General features: G+C 48.7%; 2 protein-coding genes across 9 annotated transcripts in view; one reads left to right on the forward strand and one right to left on the reverse strand.

Moving 5' to 3' along the window:
• The window catches only part of DOCK6 (dedicator of cytokinesis 6), a 46,259-nt gene that overhangs the window by 1,630 nt on the left and 20,702 nt on the right, over window positions 1–23,927 (reverse strand). For 3 of the 7 annotated variants that reach the window (XM_072149560.1, XM_072149561.1, XM_072149555.1), the window contains exons 15-47: window positions 20,043–20,160; window positions 19,895–19,965; window positions 19,419–19,557; window positions 18,613–18,714; window positions 18,427–18,513; window positions 18,022–18,253; window positions 17,724–17,888; window positions 16,776–16,954; window positions 13,898–14,002; window positions 13,413–13,496; window positions 12,720–12,815; window positions 12,496–12,636; window positions 12,179–12,292; window positions 11,863–12,033; window positions 11,619–11,758; window positions 10,763–10,932; window positions 10,328–10,482; window positions 10,054–10,236; window positions 9,210–9,336; window positions 8,995–9,079; window positions 8,822–8,918; window positions 8,583–8,717; window positions 8,352–8,504; window positions 7,751–7,909; window positions 7,071–7,171; window positions 5,974–6,166; window positions 5,756–5,899; window positions 5,520–5,651; window positions 4,703–4,717; window positions 1,932–2,057; window positions 958–1,047; window positions 574–810; window positions 75–218 (exon numbers count right to left, since the gene is read on the reverse strand). In XM_072149560.1, the coding sequence (XP_072005661.1) occupies window positions 75–218; window positions 574–810; window positions 958–1,047; window positions 1,932–2,057; window positions 4,703–4,717; window positions 5,520–5,651; window positions 5,756–5,899; window positions 5,974–6,166; window positions 7,071–7,171; window positions 7,751–7,909; window positions 8,352–8,504; window positions 8,583–8,717; window positions 8,822–8,918; window positions 8,995–9,079; window positions 9,210–9,336; window positions 10,054–10,236; window positions 10,328–10,482; window positions 10,763–10,932; window positions 11,619–11,758; window positions 11,863–12,033; window positions 12,179–12,292; window positions 12,496–12,636; window positions 12,720–12,815; window positions 13,413–13,496; window positions 13,898–14,002; window positions 16,776–16,954; window positions 17,724–17,888; window positions 18,022–18,253; window positions 18,427–18,513; window positions 18,613–18,714; window positions 19,419–19,557; window positions 19,895–19,965; window positions 20,043–20,160 (4,390 nt within the window). The remainder of the gene's footprint in view (window positions 1–74; window positions 219–573; window positions 811–957; window positions 1,048–1,931; window positions 2,058–4,702; window positions 4,718–5,519; window positions 5,652–5,755; window positions 5,900–5,973; window positions 6,167–7,070; window positions 7,172–7,750; window positions 7,910–8,351; window positions 8,505–8,582; window positions 8,718–8,821; window positions 8,919–8,994; window positions 9,080–9,209; window positions 9,337–10,053; window positions 10,237–10,327; window positions 10,483–10,762; window positions 10,933–11,618; window positions 11,759–11,862; window positions 12,034–12,178; window positions 12,293–12,495; window positions 12,637–12,719; window positions 12,816–13,412; window positions 13,497–13,897; window positions 14,003–16,775; window positions 16,955–17,723; window positions 17,889–18,021; window positions 18,254–18,426; window positions 18,514–18,612; window positions 18,715–19,418; window positions 19,558–19,894; window positions 19,966–20,042; window positions 20,161–23,927) is intronic. The other 4 variants (XM_072149556.1, XM_072149563.1, XM_072149562.1 and 1 more) reach the window with 4 other exon arrangements.
• On the forward strand, window positions 15,385–23,330 carry ANGPTL8 (angiopoietin like 8). Of its 2 annotated transcripts, none has more exons than XM_072149565.1 (5): window positions 15,385–15,513; window positions 21,274–21,676; window positions 22,010–22,159; window positions 22,404–22,514; window positions 22,613–23,330. In XM_072149565.1, the coding sequence occupies exons 2-5, from the start codon at window positions 21,401–21,403 to the stop codon at window positions 22,634–22,636; spliced, it is 561 nt and encodes a 186-aa protein (XP_072005666.1). In that variant the 5' UTR covers window positions 15,385–15,513; window positions 21,274–21,400; the 3' UTR covers window positions 22,637–23,330. The 2 variants fall into 2 exon arrangements, with proteins under 2 accessions (XP_072005666.1, XP_072005665.1); XM_072149564.1 differs by lacking the exon at window positions 15,385–15,513 and adding an exon at window positions 16,854–16,986.

Genomic DNA, 23,927 nt, shown 5'->3' on the forward strand with positions numbered 1-23,927 from the left:
TAAGACAAGAAAACCTTACATTACTGCTGCAAGGAGACAGATGACACATGCAAGTTTGGGTCCTCTCCGATCACCTGGTTCACAGTGGTCCCCACACATCCCTGAAGAACCATCTGCAGCATTTTGGCATCAGCCGGGTCTTGATGGGTGGCAAACGCCAGCTCTTGGGTCTTCTTCTGCATATCCTCAATTGCAACTTCTATTGGTATTAGCACCACCTTTAAAAAAAAAAAACAAATCTCATGGTGGAATCTCCAAACCAAGGAAGAGATTATACACCCCAGGTATGTCCTGGCCACCCCATCTGACCACCAGTAGTGCTGGAAATCCATGGTCTGGAGATACTACCATGATGAGAGAAGGACTACCCCAGGTATGTCCTGCCATACCATCTGACCACCAGTAGTGCTGGAAATCCATGGTCTGGAGATACTACCATGATGAGAGAAGGACTACCCCAGGTATGTCCTGCCATACCATCAGTAGTGCTGGAAGTCCATGGTTTTGAGATACCCAGAAGGGTCCTTCTCTCATCATGGTATGTCCCATCACCCTCCTGGCCCCCAGTCTTACCTCCTCCCGATGCATGACATTGACCCGCGTCTTGATGTAAGGGAAGGCATGTGATGTGGTCAGCACGGTCTTCCTCTTGTACTGTTCATGGAGATCCCCGTGTGCGCGGCCGTCCAGTGTGAATGGTGTACAGAAGAGGAAGGTCCGCAGGTTGTAGTTCTTATCAAAGTAGGTGACCCGATCCTTCAGCTCATACGTGTCAAAGTATGGCTCCACGTAAGTGATCTGGATGTAGGCCTGATGGGAAGAGAACATGTCAGGAATCACACACGGATTATGGATGACCCTTTAAGGACAGAGTGGCCTCTAATATCCTTGAATGGAAGTCAATGTCTGAGCCATTAAAGAGCCAACCCAGAGACTATTAAAATATATGTCATGCACCTTGTTGGGGTCTAGTTTGGTTTTGTCCACTGGATTGGAGTCCTTCACCACCTGCACCGTCCCTTCTCCAAACTGTTCAGTGTAAAACTCCTGAAGGAAGAAGATGTTACAGGTCACAGCGGAAGACAGGCGCGCGCGTCCCCCCTAAACACACAGCGGCAGACAGGCGAGCGTCCCCCCCTAAACACACAGCGGCAGACAGGCGCGCGTCCCCCCCTAAACACACAGCGGCAGACAGGCGCGCGTCCCCCCTAAACACACAGCGGCAGACAGGCGCGCGTCCCCCCCTAAACACACAGCGGCAGACAGGCGCGCGTCCCCCCCTAAACACACAGCGGCAGACAGGCGCGCGTCCCCCCTAAACACACAGCGGCAGACAGGTGTGCGCCCCCCCCCTAAACACACAGCGCCAGACAGGTGTGCGTCCCCCCTAAACACACAGCGCCAGACAGGTGTGCGTCCCCCCTAAACACACAGAGCCAGACAGGTGTGCGTCCCCCCTAAACACACAGAGCCAGACAGGTGTGCGTCCCCCCCTAAACACACAGCGAAAGACAGGTGTGCGCCCCCCCCCCTAAACACACAGCGAAAGACAGGTGTGCGCCCCCCCCCCTAAACACACAGCGAAAGACAGGTGTGCGCCCCCCCCCTAAACACACAGCGAAAGACAGGTGTGCGTCCCCCCCTAAACACACAGCGGAAGACAGGCGCGCGTCCCCCCCTAAACACACAGCGGAAGACAGGTGTGCGTCCCCCCCTAAACACACAGCGGAAGACAGGCGCGCGTCCCCCCTAAACACAGAAAGTTGAGCTCTAATAGGTTGCCAAAAGCAACTGGAACAGTTTTGCTCTCAGACACTTCTGATAAATCTCATATAATGTATAATATATGTATTTTCTATCTATGGGATAGATATATATATACACATATACACACACACACACGGTCACACAGACTGCTCCCCAGCACTTACCTCCAGGCGGTGCGAGATCTCCGCCAGTTTAGTGATGGACGGTTCTTTATACACAAACTCCTGCTCGTCCAAGTCACCAAATTTGGAACCATAAAACCCCACACGAAAATATGTCCCAAACATCCGCTGAAGTTCTGCACAAAACATATTATTTGTTAGGGTGGATGTAAATATTATATGGAAACATAGTAAAAGAGAAAATAAACAGCTACTGGCCCTGCACTTTAACCACTTGTTTTCTGCACTTCATAGTGATGGTATTTATTCTTCCATTCCAAATGCAGTGAAATTGGTGAAAAAAGGCATTTGCTTCGTTTTCTTGTGAGCTTGGATTTTACAGCTTTCACTGTGCGCCACAAATGACATGTCTACTTTATTCTTTGGGTCGATGTGATCACAGGGATACCACATTTATATAGGTTTTAAGGTTTTCATACATTAAAAAAAAACCTTTTCATACTTTGGTGTTGGAGCTGTGGGTGGTGTCATTTTTTTGGGACTTTTGATGAACTTTACAATGTGAGCATTTTTAGGGCAGTACAACCTTCTAATCACTTTTAATTTTTTTTCAAAATGTCAAAAAAGTGCCTTTTTCTGTTACAAGGTTAAAATGTAGTGAAAAACCGTTATTATATATTTTGATAGATCGGGCATTTCCGGACACCGCAATACCTATTGTGTTTAAGATTTTTACTGTTTATTAACATCAGTTCTAGGGAAAGGGGGGGGGGGGGTTATTTGATTTTCTTTTTTTAATTAGACTTTTTATTTTTACTTTTATTAAATTTTTCAGACCCCCCCTAGGGTACTTTAACCCTAGGTGGTCTGATCCCACCATATACTGCCATACTACAATTAGCACAAAGTAATGAATGGGTTAAATCCAGACAGCCCTGGAAGACCCGAGGCTGTCATGACAACCGGGTAAGTGCCGGGGCCCACTCGGGCCGACGGATCAATTGTACCAGTGTCGCTATAAGTGTGTCTGCAGGGGGAGGTGGGGCAGTGTGGCCACTAGTTGGCGGCCCACGAAGGGGCCCACTATGACTCCCAAACCTAGAGCCGGCCTTGCCGATGACATCACTGGGAGCGATGATCTCCAACAAGATGGTGGCAGTGATGTGCGGGTTAACACCCGGTAATGCTGGCACCGATTGCGGGTGTTACCGGTAAGTCTTTGCTGCGATATGCAGCTAAGACTTACCAGCTATGGAGAGGGCTCAGCCTGTGAGCCCTCTCCATGCACCCGCAGCTGACCAGGGACGTCGTTAAGAGGTTAAAGGGGTTGGTCACTTTACCTGATATCCTGATATCCCCACACACACCAAAAATCATATAATTTGACAATATAGTAATAGTTTTGCTCCGCTTTCTTGATCTGTAAAGTGAAGTCTCCTGTCTGTTACCTCATCAGCCAGAGATTCCAGTCCATAAAATGGCCGCAGATGGAGGGTCATGTGATCTCTAGATCTCTAACGGGTGATTGCTCATGGACACTTGGAGATGACATGACCCTCCATCTGCGGCCATTTTATGGACAGGAATCTGATGAGGTAAATGACAGGAGACGTCACTTTACATATCAAGAAAGCGGAGCAGAACTATCAATAGGTGTATACTGGGAAGTTACCTCATGAGGTGAAGTGGCCAACCCCTTTAGGTTAGCATTCACACTAATAGAGATATATATATATATATTACACACATGTATAGCTGATAAAAGAGCTCCTCATGCAATCTCACATGGACAGGGGGATCTGGGCTGAGGAGCCATAGATCACTGTAGAAACTGTGTGATATACGTGTGGGCTGAGGTTGTGGTGATAAACCATGATGATGGTGTAGTGCAAGAACTGATTCCTCATACTCACCGTAATTTCCACAAGGAGGCAGATGGTGGGGGAAAAAAAAAAAAAAGAAAGATACACAATTAAAAATGGAAATCTGATGTGATTGAAGCACACAATGTGATATCATAGGGACAACGGGGCAAATAAATAAATATTACTGTGTGTGGCTAGCCGATGCGTGAACCCATCCATTATATGCCACGCAGAAGCCTTTTGTGACAGGTGAGCAGAGGATCGGATTATGGGAAAGCTGGGTGTTTAATAAGGTGTAGGATAACAAGAAACATGGCTTCTTTCTTCCGGACATAGCGCCCTGCCTAAGCACAGGTTGTGTGTGGTATTACAGCTCTTCTTTGAGGCCGAGCTGCAATATGAGGACATGGGTCACTGTGTAAGGGAGCCATGATTTTACCACCAATCCTGTAAATGTATCAGTGTACTAGGGGGATTGTTTGAGGTGGAGAAGATCCTTACATGGTGCTAATGCTAGGCATACATGATGGGTACACACAGACCTACAGAAACTTTGGTGCAGTTATGAGTGCAGTACATCTACACAGGTGCACACATGCACAGAATACAGGCTACTGTCTCACAACCTTCCCGCCCCAAACATGCTAACACCTCTCATACCCGCTAACCCGTGACCCACCGCTCATGTCATGTGCACACATATACAAAGCTCATCTTCATCTGCTCTAATTATGCAATAGGACCCAGCTGCTCAGATTTGGCATTGGTGCCCGTCAGCGGGATGGGCATGTTATTTCCCTATGGCCTATATATCAGGTTTCCCCATTGCATAAGTAGATGCCGGCATTGTACCGGGACAGTGAGGGGTTAGCTGCTGTGCAGCAGGTGGTTGTGGGTAAGAAAAGCGCGGTGAACACATGAGATACTGGTTAATATCACACTTCCTACCTCCCAGCTTGTGATCTGCCCGGGAGCAGCAGGGAAAAAACAAAGAGGAGAAAAATAGATCAGTCACAGGAAGAGGCAAAAATCTGGAGCCAAAACGTAGAAACTTTGGAGAAAGTGGGACAAGAAAGTGTTGAGGGGCGAGGCTGCATCAGAGGGAGGGTGTGCGGGTGTCAGGGTGATCGGGAGTCATGGCGAATAGGAATGAGCGTGCCAGCGCAAAATGGGGCGAGTGGGTGTGCGGGTGTCAGGGTGATCGGGAGTCATGGCGAATAGGAATGAGCGTGCCAGCGCAAAATGGGGCGAGTGGGTGTCAGGGTGATCGGGTGTCATGGCGAATAGGAATGAGCATGCCAGCGCAAAATGGAGGGAGCGCATGCCAGGGCAAAAAGGAACGCACAAGATTGTAGAAGTGCAAAAATGAGCGAGTGGGTGCGCTGGGGCAGAAGGGAGTGTGTGCCATAGTGAAAAGGACTGAACACAGATGCGAGTGTACGAGTGGGAAAAAAATGAGCGTGCAAGATGGAAGAGAAGCTGGGATTGTTTGCAGCAGATACACGAATGTGAAACAAAACAGTGGAGGGAAAGAGACAAGAGTAAGAAGAATAAGAAATCATTGCACGCAGTAACAAAACAGTGACCCCAATCATTTCCACAACATGACTACATCAGCAATGAGCGGGCAGCACCAGGAGATGACTGGGGCTGTACGCTTGCATTGCTCCGCTCTGGTTTCCATACATGTAGAGTCTGCTGTGTTTCAGGACTGGGGGCACCCTGTGTACTTCGAGCTATCTGGGGGTCTCAGGGATTTACCTACCTGGTTGTTGATCTTGTTGAAGGCCTCCTGCAGTTTTCCGTGGACAGATGCCAGCTTCTTGTAGTCCCGATGAGCTTCATAGATGGGGATGAGAATTTTATAGACCTCGTTCACCGCCTCAAACAAAGAGCCCTGAGGAAAGACAATAAAGTCACCACACATACAGGTAGCAGCCGGGATACATGATGAGAGTTGTAGTTCCACAGGTTAGAGAGCAGTTCCTGTAATGTCCTCACCATGGTGAAGCTGGCACAGGCTTGCTCCAGCAGTCCCACCAGCCCGGCCTCAGTGAAATACTTCCCGGCACAGATCCCTTCTTCATCCGGAGACACAACATCATCTGACACGGCGGACTCTTCCAGCACATTGGAGGATATGCTCTGCACGGATACATATAGGTCAAGCAGGAGTGTAACACTATATGCCACCATATTACCAGTCATTGTCACAGTACCTGGAAGCTAACACACCCCACAGGCAGGTGCCGGGCATCCTCAATCATGCTGAGATACTCAGATACCAGGGCTGCTCCATGTACCAGGCAGTGTGCGGCCTCAGCATGGTTTCCACGCTCCGTGTGCTTGGCAGCCATGTTCTGAAGCCATGTCAGGCGTAGATCTGGAGAGTTCTGGTAGCCTTTAGCTATCCTGAAATGGGAACGTGGCACACAACATAAATATCAAGATACTATAAATCGGTCTGTACAGACGGGGAGGACGCTAGAGAACATGTCACCCGCCTGTACAGACGGGGAGGTCGCTAGAGAACATGTCACCCGCCTGTACAGACGGGGAGGTCGCTAGAGAACATGTCACCCGCCTGTACAGACGGGGAGGTCGCTAGAGAACATGTCACCCGCCTGTACAGACGGGGAGGTCGCTAGAGAACATGTCACCCGCCTGTACAGACGGGGAGGTCGCTAGAGAACATGTAACCCGCCTGTACGGGCCGGGAGGTCGCTAGAGAACATGTAACCCGCCTGTACGGGCCGGGAGGTCGCTAGAGAACATGTAACCCGCCTGTACTGACCGGGAGGTCGCTAGAGAACATGTCACCCGCCTGTACAGACGGGGAGGTCGCTAGAGAACATGTAACCCGCCTGTACGGGCCGGGAGGTCGCTAGAGAACATGTAACCCGCCTGTACGGGCCGGGAGGTCGCTAGAGAACATGTCACCCGCCTGTACAGACGGGGAGGTCGCTAGAGAACATGTCACCCGCCTGTACAGACGGGGAGGTCGCTAGAGAACATGTCACCCGCCTGTACAGACGGGGAGGTCGCTAGAGAACATGTAACCCGCCTGTACGGGCCGGGAGGTCGCTAGAGAACATGTAACCTGCCTGTACTGACCGGGAGGTCGCTAGAGAACATGTAACCCGCCTGTACGGGCCGGGAGGTCGCTAGAGAACATGTAACCTGCCTGTACGGGCCGGGAGGTCGCTAGAGAACATGTAACCCGCCTGTACTGACCGGGAGGTCGCTAGAGAACATGTAACCCGCCTGTACTGATCTAGTGTGTAATCCCGTGTACAGGCCATAGAAATCCTCTCACCGGTACATGAGATCCAGCAGCATCTCCGGGTCCTCCTGGTGCTCCTTCATCTTTACTGTATCAGTCAGGATCATGTGAAGATTAAACACCAGATCCTGAACCTGCAGGAGAGATATGGTTAAAAGGGAAGCTGTCAGCGCTGGACTTCTGTACAATCATAACTTTATGTATGTAGTTATTAGCAGCCATATTGTAGATATGCCAGGTATACTAGCTTTAGGTCCTCACACTGCTGTGCACTTCATTGAGCTGTTCCACAGCCCCTCCCCTCCAAGTAAAAGCCGTCACAGGCTGCTGGTTACAAAGAACAGCTGTAAGAGGATGAAAGGGGCTGCAGACCAGTACAATACAGAAAGCCAAGAGCACAGAAGTGTGAGGATATACCCCAAATAGTATCCTGGAATATAAATCCATAGTTCACAGTCCTGCTGCTACTACCATACATAAGAGTATGCTTACACATCTCTCCAGGGACAATACCAAACACTGGCCACAGTCTATAGTAGGTAAACATGGCTGCATTCTCACAGAAAGAGCGCCACCCCTGTCCATGGGTTGTGCCTGGTATTGTACAAAAGCAGTTGAATGATTATTGTACATTAGAAGTGATATACATCATGGCTTCTTGTCATCCAGACGTCTAGGACAGATGGCACAAATACATGGGCACGGTGCATTACCTGCTCCGGGAAGGTGGTGTCCCGCAGTTCCAGATCATCCTCGGAGTAGGTCAGGATGGTCTTGAGGGATCTCCGCAGATAGTCTTCATTAAATTTCTGCGAGGTCCCAACTAGTGAGGACAGGGACATGGTGACCTGCATCTTCACACGGGCAAAATTCTGATCCAAAATAGAAGAAAAAGACAAATTCAATGAAACTAATATGCAAATACATTTTCCAGGATGAAACTGATATAAATCTGGAAAAATCGCTTATTTCAGGATTATGCTGCCCCCTAGTGGAAAGCTCTCATACTTGCAATTGTTAAATGCACAGATTTGTAATACTCTTGTAAATAACACTTATGATCTATATTTACACCCAAAAATATGGCACCCCAGGATTGTCCTCACACTGCTGTGCTCCCAGCTCTCAGGAAAAGCTGTAGCAGGTTTGAGGTTGTGGCCGTGTTCACACATGGCATTCACATTGCATTTTGAAACGCAATACAAGAAGAGGGGAGAATTGAAGAATTAAAACCGCAGAGCGCGCCCCCAGTGAGAAGCTACGATCTTGGAATATAAATACATGGATAGCAGATTTGGGTTGTAGATCACTTACACTCCCAATTTCAAAGTTTTGCCTCATGAGCAGGTAGAGCGAGGCGCTGGCATGGGTCCGCACGCTGCTTATACAGCTGCTGCAGTGGCGCAGGAGGCGAAGACAGAGATCGGAGCACAGTTCTGTGTCGTCTTCAAACAGCATCTCCGGGAACTGAGAGGAAAGAGAGAACATGGACCTCAGTACTGACCCAGAAGGGAGAATGAGGATAGGCTGAGGGGTTTTGCTCACCTTGCTCACTAGCGCCCTCTGGCTTGTGAAGCAGTGCTGCAGGTACAGGGCGCTCTGGTTACAGCTCATGCTAAGCAGTAGGACCTTCAGCACACCTCCCAGGACGCTCTCCCTCATCTCAGACAGCATGACCGTCTACAAGACACATGGATAATAAGCTCCGTGTACCAGAACTACAGCAGGAAAAACCCAGAATCCAAAAATCTCACATGGTAGAGTGACCTGGGTCTTTCACCTACCTGCACAATGATCTCCAGGGTGTCCAGCACCACCAGGTTGGCCTCAGTCGCCATATTTCCATCCACTGTGATTTCGAGTTCTCTCTCTGCCTGGGACCTGAAATAAAAGTGGGGGCCACATAAGACACCTATAGGTTATATACTCGCACCTTAAGAGGGGTTTCTGGACTCACTTCTCGGTTTTCTCGCTGCTCGGCTTCCACTGGGTAACGTTCTTCCTCCATCGTACGTTCTCCTGGGTTGCATAGGGGCTGCGCTCTGGAAGGGATAAAGGGGGCACTGGTCAAGGTATTAGGCCAGATTTTTGGGTCAATGTGGGTCACACTAGTCACATCATATTCAGGAAGCTGAAAAAGAGAAGGCACCAACTAACTAAATGGCTCCTCACCTCGGCTACGTTTCACCATGTCCTGGCGGGCACCGATGGTTCCCAGTATGGCCTCCTCCAGTCTCGCCTTCATATCCAGAGATTTCTTAAAGGTCAGGCTGTTTATCCGCTCAAATGCTTTCTTACCCTGCAGACGAAAAATCACCAATAAGGTATAAAAATTATAAAGTGGAAGCCACCAAGCAAGCAAGAGGAGGGTGCCACTATGGCGGGAGGTCGGAGCGATGGAGCAAGAGGAGGGTGCCGCCATGGCGGGAGGTCGGAGCGATGGAGCAAGAGGAGGGTGCCGCCATGGCGGGAGGGCGGAGGGATGGAGCAAGAGGAGGGTGCCGCCATGGCGGGAGGGCGGAGGGATGGAGCAAGAGGAGGGTGCCGCCATGGCGGGAGGGCGGAGCGATGGAGCAAGAGGAGGGTGCCGCCATGGCGGGAGGGCGGAGGGATGGAGCAAGAGGAGGGTGCCGCCATGGCGGGAGGGCGGAGGGATGGAGCAAGAGGAGGGTGCCGCCATGGCGGGAGGGTGGAGGGATGGAGCAAGAGGAGGGTGCCGCCATGGCGGGAGGGCGGAGGGATGGAGCAAGAGGAGGGTGCCGCCATGGCGGGAGGGCGGAGGGATGGAGCAAGAGGAGGGTGCCGCCATGGCGGGAGGGCGGAGGGATGGAGCAAGAGGAGGGTGCCGCCATGGCGGGAGGATGGAGCAAGAGGAGGGTGCCGCAATGGCGGGAGGGCGGAGGGATGGAGCAAGAGGAGGGTGCCGCCATGGCGGGAGGATGGAGCAAGAGGAGGGTGCCGCCATAAGGGAAAAGATTGTATTGTAAAGGAGGTGGGTATTTCCCCCATGTCTCACCTTGTACTGGAAGCAGGACACACAAAGACTCAGCAGCTCCAGCACCCGGGTCAGCTGTATGACGGACAGGCTGGAGAACCAGCGGTGCAGACAGTCCTGCTCTGCGTTCTTCAGCACCCAAAGGGCACAAACCAAGAGGTTACGGCTGGACTCTGCAGAGAGGGCACTGCCCGGACGGTGAGGCTGCGGGGAGGAAGAGAACTGTATAGACCACCACAACACGAAGGTCTGGATTCACTATAACCAGCATGCACAGAATTTTTTCTACACTTACAGCAGGAGGAAGAGGGAAACTTGTGGTCTTCTGCACTGTAGGTAATGGAGACCCCGCTATGGCCATAGCGACTGTCTGACTGATGGTGCCCCCATCAGAGTCCACTTCATCCATCATGGAAGAGGCATGGCGGACCCTCTGGGCATGTGGATCTGCTGAGAGGGGGAAAGAGTGTCACCAACGCAAATTACCGACATATTTTGTGTTCCAAATCCAGGATCTCAGCTTGTTGTCAGTGAATGTGATCAGTCTGTCCCGATCATATCTAACAAATGACAGAGCTCACTTCTGTCTGTATGACACCATGCCGTGTCTCCCTCCTCACTGACTGCAATCAGAGATTTTGCATATCATCCATCTTTGTAGATTCCCTTCTTTGTAGCCTTCAGAGGTCTGTGTTCTCATGCTAGTAATGTGCAGTGAATAGATCCTTACCGGTGAAGTCATAGAGCTGGGGCAGAGTCTCCAGGACAATGCCGATCAATGGCAGATAGAGATAGGAAATGCTCCTCATGACGGCAGGCTCCGTGTAGCGCGGGTCAGTGTCGTGGCTGCACAGCAGGTTGTGCAGGGTGCTGATCGCCTTCTTCTGGAGGAAAAATACTCTGCAGAGAAAAGAGTCAAAAAGAAATAATCAAGTTTATTCCTTGACATTTTAAAACACGCCCCTTCCATTTTGGAACCACATTACAATAAAGCATTGATAAGCCTTAAAATGGGTTTAGTGAGCGCCTCATTTTGGTGGTGGTGGGGGGTCCGATGTCCTATTATTAGCAGTGTATAGGACTCAGAGATATGAAGACTGAACAGAGTGGTTATGTCTATTGTTTCATTCATGTTGTTGGTGGTCCCATTGTTCAGCTCAAGGGGTAGATCAGAAAATCTTCTGTCTTATTGCGCTGACAAATTAATGACTGGGATGATCAAGAATGAAAACAACTGTAACAAACCATCAGCTATGAGAAGTATTTGGTCTGTACAGTTTTTCATCCTCTGGAGGTAAAACAAGAGTGTCCCCATTCACAGACTGCAAGCAGAGATCTCTGTCAATGTTGTAGACCAGAAATATGGGTGTGACTGCTAGGACCACCAAGGCCCTTCACCTACCTGCAGATCCGTCCAGCCATACAGGTGCATTTTTTCAACAGCCCCTGGCTGGCTGGCTCAGGGAGAGGATAGAGACGCCATAATGGTAGAATATAGGTGGCGGACCCCCACTAATCATGTAATAATGACCAGAAGGTGCCCTGAGTGATGATCACAAAGAGCGACATGGCGATACAGGACTCACCCTTCCACATCGGGCTCCAATATCAGGGCGAGCTCCGTCAGGATAACACCGGACAGAAAGTGGTGCTGCCTAAACGGTACTGAGAGCTCAAACATATTGGTGACCGTCTTATCCTGGGCCGGGCTGGAGAAGACCGAACTCTAGGATGGAAACAGTCAGTAGGTTGGCGGATGCCCAAAACCTTACATCGACTAGCTCTATGTGAATGGCGCCGGTACCTGGTGTTACATTTCGGGCCACTTACCTGTGATGTAGTGGATGAAATAGAGGGGGAGGGAGAGTTGGGTGGGGAGAGGCGTCCACAGGGCAGGTTGAGGGAGACGTAGTGTTCATGTGAGCACACGATGCGGATCAAGTCCATGCGCATGGAGATCAGAAGATTCGGGTTTGGTGCCTTTGGCAATTTAGTGTTAATCTGTAAAATATGACATCACACGTAGGAGAAGGACAGGTCTATGCAGCCCACCAACATGGTATACACAGCTCTGACTAGTGGGGGCGCCACTGATCCGAGCACAAGGTACCCACTAGAACGAGTTGTGGGCTCATGTGACGATTACCTGCTTGTAGTAGGACCGGATGAGTGCAAATACAAATCCTCGATCCATCAGGGACAAGAGGTCATTGAGGAAGAAGGCCAGGCTGCTGTTCAGCCTCTCCGCAAATTCTGCATCCTTAAGATGAGAGAGACGTTAAGGGTTAAACTATTGTAGTAATGGAAGAAAAACGCAGGCAACATCCAAGAACAGCATCGCCCTTATTAACAGGCTGTCCCTGGTTTTGCAGAGTTGAAATACTAGACAAAGTAAGAAGGAGATGCCGCTCTACTGGATGCTTCATGAACACTCACCTATAAGTAAAATACTACAAATCGCACCTGTAGGTATCGGCTGGTGATCTCAGTGCAGACGTTACACACAAGTGCCGATATGTCATCCACAAATCTCTCCGGGAACCTCTGTGCCCGGGGCGCGTCCAGCCGCTCAGAGTTATGGAGGTGCAGGGTCATGCTCTTGGACTAAATACAGAAGAGAAACAGGATGATGTAGAGGTGTCACCTACCAGTTTACCCCCAGTATAAACCAGTCCAGAGCCACTTACCATGAGCTGGAAGAAGAACCAGGCCTGGCTGAGAGCCGCTTCACGTACTGGGGTGGCACTGACCACCCACTGCAGCGCCAGCTCCTCGTGTAACAGCTGCACAGAGAGAAGAGGAGTCACATCCTGATGCATGGTAATGGGTGCTGGTGTACTAACAGAGACATGGACATGAGGGGGTAGTAATGTGGTCAAGTCGCCGTGATGTCACATAGCTCCTCCCTCATGTCTACATGGAAAATGGCATCTGTCCCTCCCATCTTAAAGTAACATGCAAGTGGGAGCGGACTGCATGTCATATAGCTCCACCTGTTGTGTAGAGGAAGGTGCAGAACAATGTCATATAGCTCCTCCCCATTGTCCGTTTACCCAGTTATTGGGAGGAACAATCCCCCCCCCCCCCTGTCAGTTACCAATAAGGGAAACTGCGATGAAACATGGGTCCTGCCCCTCCTACCAGACGTCACGACTCACATCTTCTTTATAAAAGACCAAATCTTTTCCGCACACGCAAGTGTTAGTTCTGGTTAATACGGCACAGAATCCAGTTAGTAAGCCGGTGAATGAGTGACCGGAACACGTCACCTCTCGCTACTGCTGCCCCCAGGAAATTATCATTTATAACCCATTACAAGCCAAAGTTCATCTCCCTGCACCGTCCATTAGTACTTCTCACACTCGATTCTTGTCAGATACCTTTTTGGCGACAGGCCGAGGTGGAGCGGAGGAAGCGTCGGCCTCTATGTAGCTGGATATGCGGTTTGGACTGCGCTCATTGTTCTACAGGAGCGTTAGATGACGGCAGAGAGGAGAGGATGGAAAGGTAACATGGAAGAAAGAATGGATGTTAAAGATGGTCATGGGAAACATGGGTGGGATGGATGACCATCATCTAATATATAGTAATAGACCACGGGTGCCATGTAGTGGATATATCATACAGCAGTGCTCTCCAGCACTACAACTCCCAGCATGGCCTGGAAGTCAGTGTCCCAGCAATCATTACACTGTGTAATATCCATACATCGTCTGTCATGGTATGAGAGGTTTAGCTCGGAGTAAGCTACAGGGAAAGAATGGAGGAGAGGATGGGACTACACATCTATGGCAATGGGTGCACAGGGCATGCATGAACACAGAGGTTGGCACATGCACGACATATATAAGGGAGGAGGTGCCACCTGTCGGAGCTCAGTGTTTGCACTGGGCTGGGTCCGTCGTTGCACAGATTTTGGACCCCCTGGACAGTAAGCCGAGTTCACCCAAGAGTGAGATCGATCGATCCCCTGGAGGAGAGAAAATTCCAAGAGAGCAGCTTCATCAATGGAGGGAATAGCAAAATAACCAGTACAGACCAAGAGGGAGGGAATGCCAGAATAGAGAAGGAGGAGGAGGAGAAGACAGATTCAGAATAGCAAGATCCAGGAGAAGCCAAGAAGGACTGAATGTAGGGTTTATACGAAGAACAAAAAGTGGAGGAGGAGGAAGCTAAAAATGATAATCTATACAAAAGAAATTGGTCCACGAAGAAAAGCGCGAGTAAAACACCCATGAAAAAAAGAAGAAGGAGCAGGAAAGCCACGGCCACGAGAAAGGAAGGCGGAGGAGCAAGAAAGCCACAGCCACGAGAAAGGAAGGCGGAGGAGCAAGAAAGCCACAGCCACGAGAAAGGAAGGCGGAGGAGCAGGAAAGCCACAGCCACGAGAAAGGAAGGCGGAGGAGCAAGAAAGCCACGAGAAAGGAAGGCGGAGGAGCAAGAAAGCCATATGCCCACAGGAAGGAAGGCGGAGGAGCAAGAAAGCCACAGCCACGAGAAAGGAAGGCGGAGGAGCAGGAAAGCCACGAGAAAGGAAGGCGGAGGAGCAAGAAAGCCACAGCCACGAGAAAGGAAGGCGGAGGAGCAGGAAAGCCACGAGAAAGGAAGGCGGAGGAGCAAGAAAGCCATATGCCCACAGGAAGGAAGGCGGAGGAGCAAGAAAGCCACAGCCACGAGAAAGGAAGGAGGAGGAGCAGGAAAGCCACGAGAAAGGAAGGCGGAGGAGCAAGAAAGCCACAGCCACGAGAAAGGAAGGCGGAGGAGCAGGAAAGCCACGAGAAAGGAAGGCGGAGGAGCAAGAAAGCCATATGCCCACAGGAAGGAAGGCGGAGGAGCAAGAAAGCCACAGCCACGAGAAAGGAAGGCGGAGGAGCAAGAAAGCCACGAGAAAGGAAGGCGGAGGAGCAAGAAAGCCACAGCCACGAGAAAGGAAGGCGGAGGAGCAGGAAAGCCACGAGAAAGGAAGGCGGAGGAGCAGGAAAGCCATATGCCCACAGGAAGGTAGAGGGAGGAACCCACGAGCAGAGGTGCGAGCAGGGAAGCCATACCAACAAGAGAAGGAAAACAAGCACAAGAGAAACTAAAAATGGCACAGGAGGAGAAGGTAGGAAAACTCAGTAAAGATTAAATCCAGAAAACAGACAAGGGCAGGAGGAGGAGAGTGCAAACAAAAAGAACCCAATCCCAGATAGAGGAGTATGTAGAGAGATGTTCCTAATAGATCGAGAATTAATAGAAGGGCAGAGAGAAGATTATATCAGGCGGCTGTCATGAAGATGCGGAGGAGAATAAGGAAGAGGAAACCAGTATAGATTATAACCGGAGGAGGAGGAGAGATAAAAGACATTCCCAGGAAAGACTATCCCGCATACAGGTGGGAGAAGGAGGACAGAAGATTTCTTACGGAGGAGGAAGAAAGAAGATAACAGGCCTGGAGGAGAAGGACATGGCTGTCCATGAGAGCGCAGGTTATAAATAGAGGTGAAGGAATAGGAGATATATCCAGAGGAGGCAAAGGGGAATTTTCGGATCACACATATCCAGTAAACACTGCATGGAGAGGAGGGTACACATGATAGATAGGACTGACGAATCTCCACCATGCTGGACCGAACAGGTGGAAATATTCTTACTAACAGCAATGAAGAAGCAGAATGAAGGAAGGAAGATAAGAAAATAACAATGATGTAGTCACAGACAAGAGGATTTAAAGAGTAAGAAAAGCCAGGACTGTGAGTGCAGGCAGTATCAGAGTGCCCGGTGTACCAGCTGTGCCCGGACCTGGCATATAGGCGTGTGTATACAGGTGGAGATCTATGAAGTGCATGGTGGTGGGGGACACATCATAACGTAACGTATTACACTCCATGTTTGTAGTCAGACTGTATAAGAGCTCAGCACTGTTCACATCTGTGTTGTGGCTTCACTCTGTACTAACACAACACTGTGTCAGAGGGCACATTGACCAATGGTGCCAGAGTTTACAATCTTGCCCAAATATGGCACCAAAATATTCCAGATCAAATTCATGAATTTGCAATGGCGGATCTCAATTTAAACTTGGGTTTTAAAGGGTTGTTCTAGAATAAAGATAGTTTATATGGTTGAAAAAAGTCTCCCCATGATCATTTCCAGATGAGTGGAGGTGCCGTCTATGACACCTAGCAGACTGCTCCATTCTCTGCAGTGGCCAAACGGTGTTACTGCAGCTAAACCATCATTCACTTCATAGGGAGATGAACTGCAGTACCCAGGAATGGCCACTACAGTGCGGTGTGACAGTCTGCTTCTATATACTGTACTGGCACTGATGGCCCTGGCTACCAATATCAGCTTATTGGTGTCTTTCGAACATGCAATGAATAGCTAAACCTGGAAACTCCTTGTATTTGGGCTTCCTTTAGTTTTGAAACTGCGAAATTACAAAATATTATACAATTCATGATTTTGATAGAGTATAAAATTCCTATAATCCCTGCTTGCTGTCGGTGAATGGCAACAGTCTAGTTTGTATCCTCCGATCCCAATACTTTTCAATGCTGAGGGTTTGCTACAGTTGTATCCGGTGTGTATAATTCTGGTGGATCCCGGTCAGGGCAGAGTTTGTACAGCAGGGGCAGAAAATGCAGATGGAAGAGAACGAGGTAAAATAACAAGAAAAGGGGTGAAATATTGAACACTGTGTAGGAGGTAAACAGGAAACCCCCCGCTGGCTGTGCCCGGCCCTATGACGCAATGTGTACCTTGCCTCCCATGATCTTCAGCACTTCCTCATCATCCGTGGAGCCCGGAGTACTGGTCAGATCCGGGTTACTGTTACTAATACTCCTGCAGCGCGCCAGGGTGAGACTGCTGGGCCGCCCCGTGGCACGGGAGAGCGTGGCGGAGTGGTAAGCAGAGGTGGACGAGGCATGGGGAACGGCTGTGACGGGAGAGGATAATGACAACAGTGAGGTACTGATGAAAATACATGGGATAGAAACTAAAAACTTCTGCCGAAATCATCTTCTGTGAAAATATCAAAGTGTGGAGGGTGCTGGGAGGGGGTGGGGGGGAATCATAAAACAAGCCGGATGTGGACAAGGCTTGGGTCAGCAGGAGGCGCTGTTTTGACTGTTCTTGGAGTTTCTCTGACTGGATGATAACAGATAGCAAATGCTTTTAAGTGATGATACTTGCTACTTATGGTTGTTACAATAGGGTTTTTTTTTTTAAAATAATATCCAATAAATTTATGGACGCATTGCATGAATTACAAAATAGTAATACTTATTGTCCAATATAGTCATACTCTTGCAGGAGGAATGAACAGAGGAGCAGCAGGACTGTGAAATGTGGATTTATATTTGAGGATTTTTCAGGGGGGGTGTCCTTACACTGCTGTGCTCTCTGCACTGAGCTCACGCATAGTTGTTCTAGAGATTTTCCAAAAGCAAAATGGAGGGCCTTTTGAGCAGCCTAGTCAGGGTGCAGAGAGCACAGCAGTGTGAGGATACAACCCCCGGTGTACTTGTAGAAGCAAAAATCCTGGAATACAAGTCCATATTTAACAGTCCTGCTGCTACTCCCACACACAAGAGGTACAATTACACATCTCTCCAAGGACAATACATACCACAGGCTGCACCTTCAGATCACATAGAGAGGTGTACTACATATCACACAGCGCAGGGACCACCTATGACACTTACAGCTGCTCAGCTGGGCAGGCATATCACTGGGAAGGTGAAAGGCGTAGTATAAATACGATGCCAGGAGTCCATTCCTGCCGTGCTGGTCCTGAGAGCCCTCCAGCGTGCGGTGAATCTGGCTGACCAGCATAGCCACCACCTCGAAGGCTGCACGGCCCAAGTTCACTGCCAATAGAAGGGGAAATTTATAGGAAATTCAGTGATACAGGGCGTCAGACTCCCACAAATCCCTTAACAGGTTAAACTACAATACAAGACATGGCCACATACAGACAGACAATCAAAAACCTATACTAACCAATATGCCCCCCGATGACTGGAGGCCTGACTATCAGCAGTATGAGCTTGTCCAGGAGCTGGTGACAGAAGCAGACAGTGGGGCCCAGGGCGGCCAGGCGCAGGTTACCCATGCTGCCCTTCAGCTCAGACTCTACGTTACTTTCTGTAATGATGACATCCTTCAGCCGGAAGGGAAAGCTCTGCTCCTCCAGCACCTGCACCAGAGTGAAGAACTTGTCCAAATGGGGGTCCTAGAGGGACAGAGGAAGAAGATGGATCTAATGCCAATTCTGACCAAGCCTCATTCAAATGCACTTGGTGTGTGTGTATGTATATCCTCACACTGCTGTGCTCTTAGCTCTCTGCATTGAGCTACTCTACAGCCCCACCCAACCAGTGACCACAGAAACCACAAATACTCCACCTGTGTGTGCACAGAAGATGCTGCCACAAGATCTACCGTGAAGACCGCTTTATGGTTATCCACCCATTTCATCCCTGGGAGCTGGACCTGTAGACATAAAGTGCAAATATCGGTGATCATCCGACATCTCAGACTGGATAGAACATTATAGAAATAACACATCAGAGGGTCTGTCAGTATACTCACATCAGGGGTCAGGACTGAATAACTCGGTGGTGGTTTCTCCACTGACACAGGAAGGGAGAAAGAGCCGGATCTCAGGCGGCCATGCTGCATCAAAGGGATCCACTGTACACAGAGACACCATGTGTAAGTCTAGAGTTACTATATTAACAGGAATCTATAAATAGCTGTGTAGTTGTAGTCTTAATTATACTCCAGAGCTGCACTCACTATTCTGCTGCTGGTGCAGTCACTGTGTACATACATGACATTACTTATCCTGTACTGATCCTGAGTTACCTCCTGTATTATACCCCAGAGATGCACTCACTATTCTGCCGCTGGTGCAGTCACTGTGTACATGCATGACATTACTTATCCTGTACTGATCCTGAGTTACATCCTGTATTATACTCCAGAGCTGCACTCACTATTCTGCTGCTGGTGCAGTCACTGTGTACATACATGACATTACTTATCCTGTACTGATCCTGAGTTACATCCTGTATTATACTCCAGAGCTGCACTCACTATCTGCTGCTGGTGCAGTCACTGTGTACATACATGACATTACTTATCCTGTACTGATCCTGAGTTACATCCTGTATTATACTGCAGAGCTGCACTCACTATTCTGCTGCTGGTGCAGTCACTGTGTACATACATGACATTACTTATCCTGTACTGATCCTGAGTTACATCCTGTATTATACCCCAGAGCTGCACTCACTATTCTGCTGTTCGAGTGTGTACATACATGACATTACAGTAGCCATGGGGGGCTGTAGGGTCTGTTCATAGCAGATATATAGGGGGGGGGGGGGTCTCACCGTATATCCTGCAGGGATCTCTAGAGAGGTGGGCTGGTTCTGCCGGCAGCTCACATGGTAGAAGGTGAAGAGAAGATGATGGTTTTCAGTCAGATTTCCTGGAATTTTCATTTTAAATTCCTCATAGAACTCTGGAGATCTGAGATTAGGAGCGAAAATATACAGGTTATATGGTAGCAAATGGCAAGGCCTGTAACAAAAACGTAGTTAGGGTAACCAGGTTGACTAAGATCTTTTGTTCTGACTTATCAGCCCGCTGCTTGGCATAGTCTAACACTAGTGCAAATAATCTGTGCAGGAGAATCTGTTCCATTAGAATACAACCACTTGCCCGAAGCTGCACTACTGGTAATGTATGGAATATAGGTCATGGAAATCCCTAGTGGATACAAATTGCCATTGGTAGACCAGGCATCTTGCAGTCTAAGGGTTTGGGCCTGTAATCAGATCCAGTAAAACATGGCGGTAAATCTCACTTGTTATGGTACACGACTGAGGTGTAACTCTCACTGTAGAACTCATTGCAGCTCGACCTTCCAAATATCACCTGCGAGAAAAGAGACGCGATATTAATATTCGTACAATTAACAATACGGTGCATGTTTATCGGATAGACCCCCTCACCGGCAGGGCTTGGTTGGGGTCCTCTCCAGCCATGAACTGCACTTTTACGGCGATGTTCCTAACCGATCCCTGGCGACTGCTGAAGTTGAGACACTTGGGGTAGACATATAGAAGGTTCCTATGGAGACATAGATGGTACAGTGTTATAGCCAGGAGGTCAGAGGTTATAATAGCGGTCACCCAGCTTTCCCAGGAATAGATCAGTGTGAATTCCCCAGTCAGAAATTTATTTAGCAGATTCTGACAGGATTTATTCACAATCTGAGGTGTGTAAGCCAAAGACCACACAGAACAGGTTTTTCTAGTTTCCTGGAGAGATAAGCGGCGCCAAATACACGTACCGACCACTACTGTTATCACATATACCAAAATAATGCGAGGGAGGGGAGGAGGGAAAAAAAATGCACCAAAAAAGGTCTTGCTAGATTCTGACAGAAAAACTTGCTTCTTTGTTCCACTAAAAATCGTAAATAAATGCCATTAGAATTTAGGGACACTTTTTGGTGCATTTTACGTTATCCCCTCCCTAACATTATGGTCGCTTATCACTCTATGGAATTAGGAAAACCTGCCGCTTGGTATTATTAAAAATCCTGAATAAATCCTAATTTTGTAAAGTGATAAGAGGCGGCAGGTGTGTGACCATTGGCCATCGAGATTACAGCCGCTAGTCCCCTCATCGCACCATATTAAAATTTATATAATGCAGATGAAGCGGCCATTATCCCGGGCAGGTCTTACCCAGCAGCTGCTTATTACTCTGCATAGTCAAATATTTACCGCTCTCTCATAGGCTGATGCAATTTTGGGGCAGGAATGAGAAATCTACATTAAAGTCCACAATTTTGGCACAGGGCAGGATTATCATCAAATGCCAGGGCTGGGGTCTAACTGGCACTGGGGGCACGTCATCCCTCCTGGACGAAGTGGGCATAGCCGCCGCAGCCAATGAGAGAGAGGCAGACGGTATCACCTCTGAGTAACCTCGGGGCGAGGTCACCTGTGTTTACCTGGCAATGACAGCAGACTGAGCTCATGTAATCGTCTGACCTGCAGCGAGCCGTGCACGTGCAGCGTAATACACAGCAATGGTCTTCTATGTATAGAAAATGTATAGACAGATGTTTTTACGCACAGACAGGCAATGTGAACGCTGTATAGGTGTATATAATAATACCATACAGGGTAGTGCCCAGATATATCATGGCCTCGTGCCCTCTCTCTTTTACAGGTCCTGCTGTAATCTGCAGCTTGTCTTACACAATCCAGCACACCCTCGCTCACTCCCACCTCCCCAGCCCCTTTAACCGGGCGTGCATGCTGTACAAGCGTCCTCACTCCTACCAACACCCCGCGCCATGCTGCTGGTCCTCCTCCTCCTGGTGGTGCTGCCAGGGTCTCTAGCAGAGGAGCAAAAGATGCCCGCGCTCCAGGAGGAATTCAATGTGCTGGTCTATGGGACGCTGCAGCTGGGGCAGGCGCTGAGGGACACCTACAGTTCTACCAACGACAAGCTGCAAAGGGTCGCCACCAGATATGGAAAGCTGGAGAGGAAACTCGGGGGTCTGGAGGTCGAGGTTGCAAGGGTGAAGCAAGAGATGGGAAGAATTGGCCAGAAAGTGGATAGTCTCCAGGTAAGGTCTCATGTGGTGGTGGGGGATGGGGTAGACATAATACAACATAATAATTAGAATAGAGGACAAAGTTAATTTTGTGAGACATCCCCTTTAAGACCGCGTAGAAGTTGGAATGTTCAAAGTTAGACAAAACCAAAAAAAAAATAAATAATAATCTTGAAGGACATATAGAAATACTCCAGCTTTCCCAGACCCCTGAAAAACAGATGCCTCACTTACTCCTCTTCTGAGAAGATGTGCCTCCAAATCCCCGGGGATGGAGCGGATGCTTCCATCTTGGAATGTTATAATTAGTACAATGTTCTGATCTCCTGACCTCCACCCCGGCAGAGAGAAGAGCAAGAGAGGAGAACTGTCAACCAGAGAGTGGCCGACGATCTGCGGGACGCCCAGACCCAATACACAGAGCTCCAGAGGAGGGTGCAGGATCTGGAGAAAGGGGCGCAAGATAAGGAGCAACTCATCCCCTCCTTCCTCAAGGTAAATACTGGAAATCAGTGTATTTTATTGTAAAAACTTTTGAATAATCAAGATCCCGCTTGCGGTCAGTGAAATTCTAATATAGAATTCCCCTGATACACTGTAACGAGAAGCACACCCGTGTCTGGCGGCTTACCAGGAAGCGGATTCCATTCACTGCAAGGAAGCAGTGGTCTTGAAAAGAAATTACCACAGTTTTTAGAGGTCTCTCCATATAAATGACGGAGTTATTATTTTGACACAGCGGCGCGTGGAACGACAAAATCTACTTCTCCAAGTCATCAGCGAGGAATCTGAGCGGCAGAGGAAGCAGATGGCGGGACAGAGGGGCAGGCTGCTTACTATCCTCAAACAGGTACGGGTATTGAATATCCGCTACAGCCGATACCATCTTGTATAGGTCCTCTGGTGGTTCTTTAAGTAACCTCAATTTTGACTTATTCTTTTTTCCAGGCATCCGCTATTGCTTCCAGGTGAGGGAAGGAAGACCCCTTACTCTAGTGGGGAGAGACACCCTTAAAGGACATCTACCTCCAGGATGAAGGACTGTATGCAAATGAGCCAGAGGGGCTCAAGGCTCTATTAACACCTATGGAGCCTGTAGCCCCTCAGTCTCATTTGCATACAGTCCTTCATCCTGGTGGTAGATGCCCTTTAAACACAGAACATGCCTTGAATCCGATAAGATTCCCATAAGAACTGGATGCCAACATGATATTGGCACATCCAAAACTACGGGAAGGGGCAATGGCTGCCATAATCATGCCCATAGGGGAGATCACCCCGGTCCTGAGCTGTATATGAACCTAGAATAGTTAGTGCTCCTTTTCTCATTACTCGCTCATGCAAGTGTCATTAATTGCAGCATTTCTGCCATTCTGTTTATGCACCAGGAAGCTCAGGATGGACAAAACTATATATATATATATATATATATATATATATATATAAATCCGTATATGTTGTATATAAGTGTACAATCTTACTATAATGTAATATACATTGTGATTTTCTATGAATTACGTCACATTTCTATGGACCTGGAGTCCGGTCTTACTGATCAGATATAAAGTTGGGTCTTATTTATTTTGTACAAGTTTCTGATGGCGAAGAAGGTGGAAAAAAGCATCAATAAAAGATGAGCTATAAAACGCTCTACACTTTATCTTGACGCCTCAGGAGCCGGCTGTAAATTTCTTTCCATCTTCTGCCAGGACTAATAGAGGAGGCTCAGGTTGTAGGGACAATTATCGAGAATTTTCCATGGTCTGTCCTATCGATGTGGAGAGATTATGATCCATTGTTTTCAGCAATTTGGGAGGGGGGGGGGGGGGGAGGGTTCAACAAATAGCATAAAGGGGGCAGTGATTATGATCATCCATTAGAAAAGATCCCAAAATATTCAGTTTTCAGCTAAAGACTTTGGAAATAAAGAAAATCTATTTAGATAAACCCGGGACACTTCCATATAGATCCAGGCACTGTGACTGTAGTAATCTGATTATATTTGTTATCCTTGGCCTCCTTCCTTCTAAAAATGAACCTTCAAATTATGCAAATGAGCCAGGAGCACTTTGTGGGGTACCAGAGCCCCTCTGACAGATGACCACAGGCAGAGGGAGGGGGAAGTGCTGATTGAGCAGGTGAGACCGTGTAACAGCCTGTGCAACCAGAGCACAGAGGGGATCTGGTAACACCCCCAGATGCCCTTCAGGTTCATTAGCAGAATTTAAAAAGTTGATAAAATATAAGAAGATTACCAGTGTAA

Source organism: Engystomops pustulosus, chromosome 4 (genome assembly GCF_040894005.1).
Source record: "Engystomops pustulosus chromosome 4, aEngPut4.maternal, whole genome shotgun sequence".
In the NCBI taxonomy this organism is placed as follows: domain Eukaryota; kingdom Metazoa; phylum Chordata; class Amphibia; order Anura; family Leptodactylidae; genus Engystomops; species Engystomops pustulosus.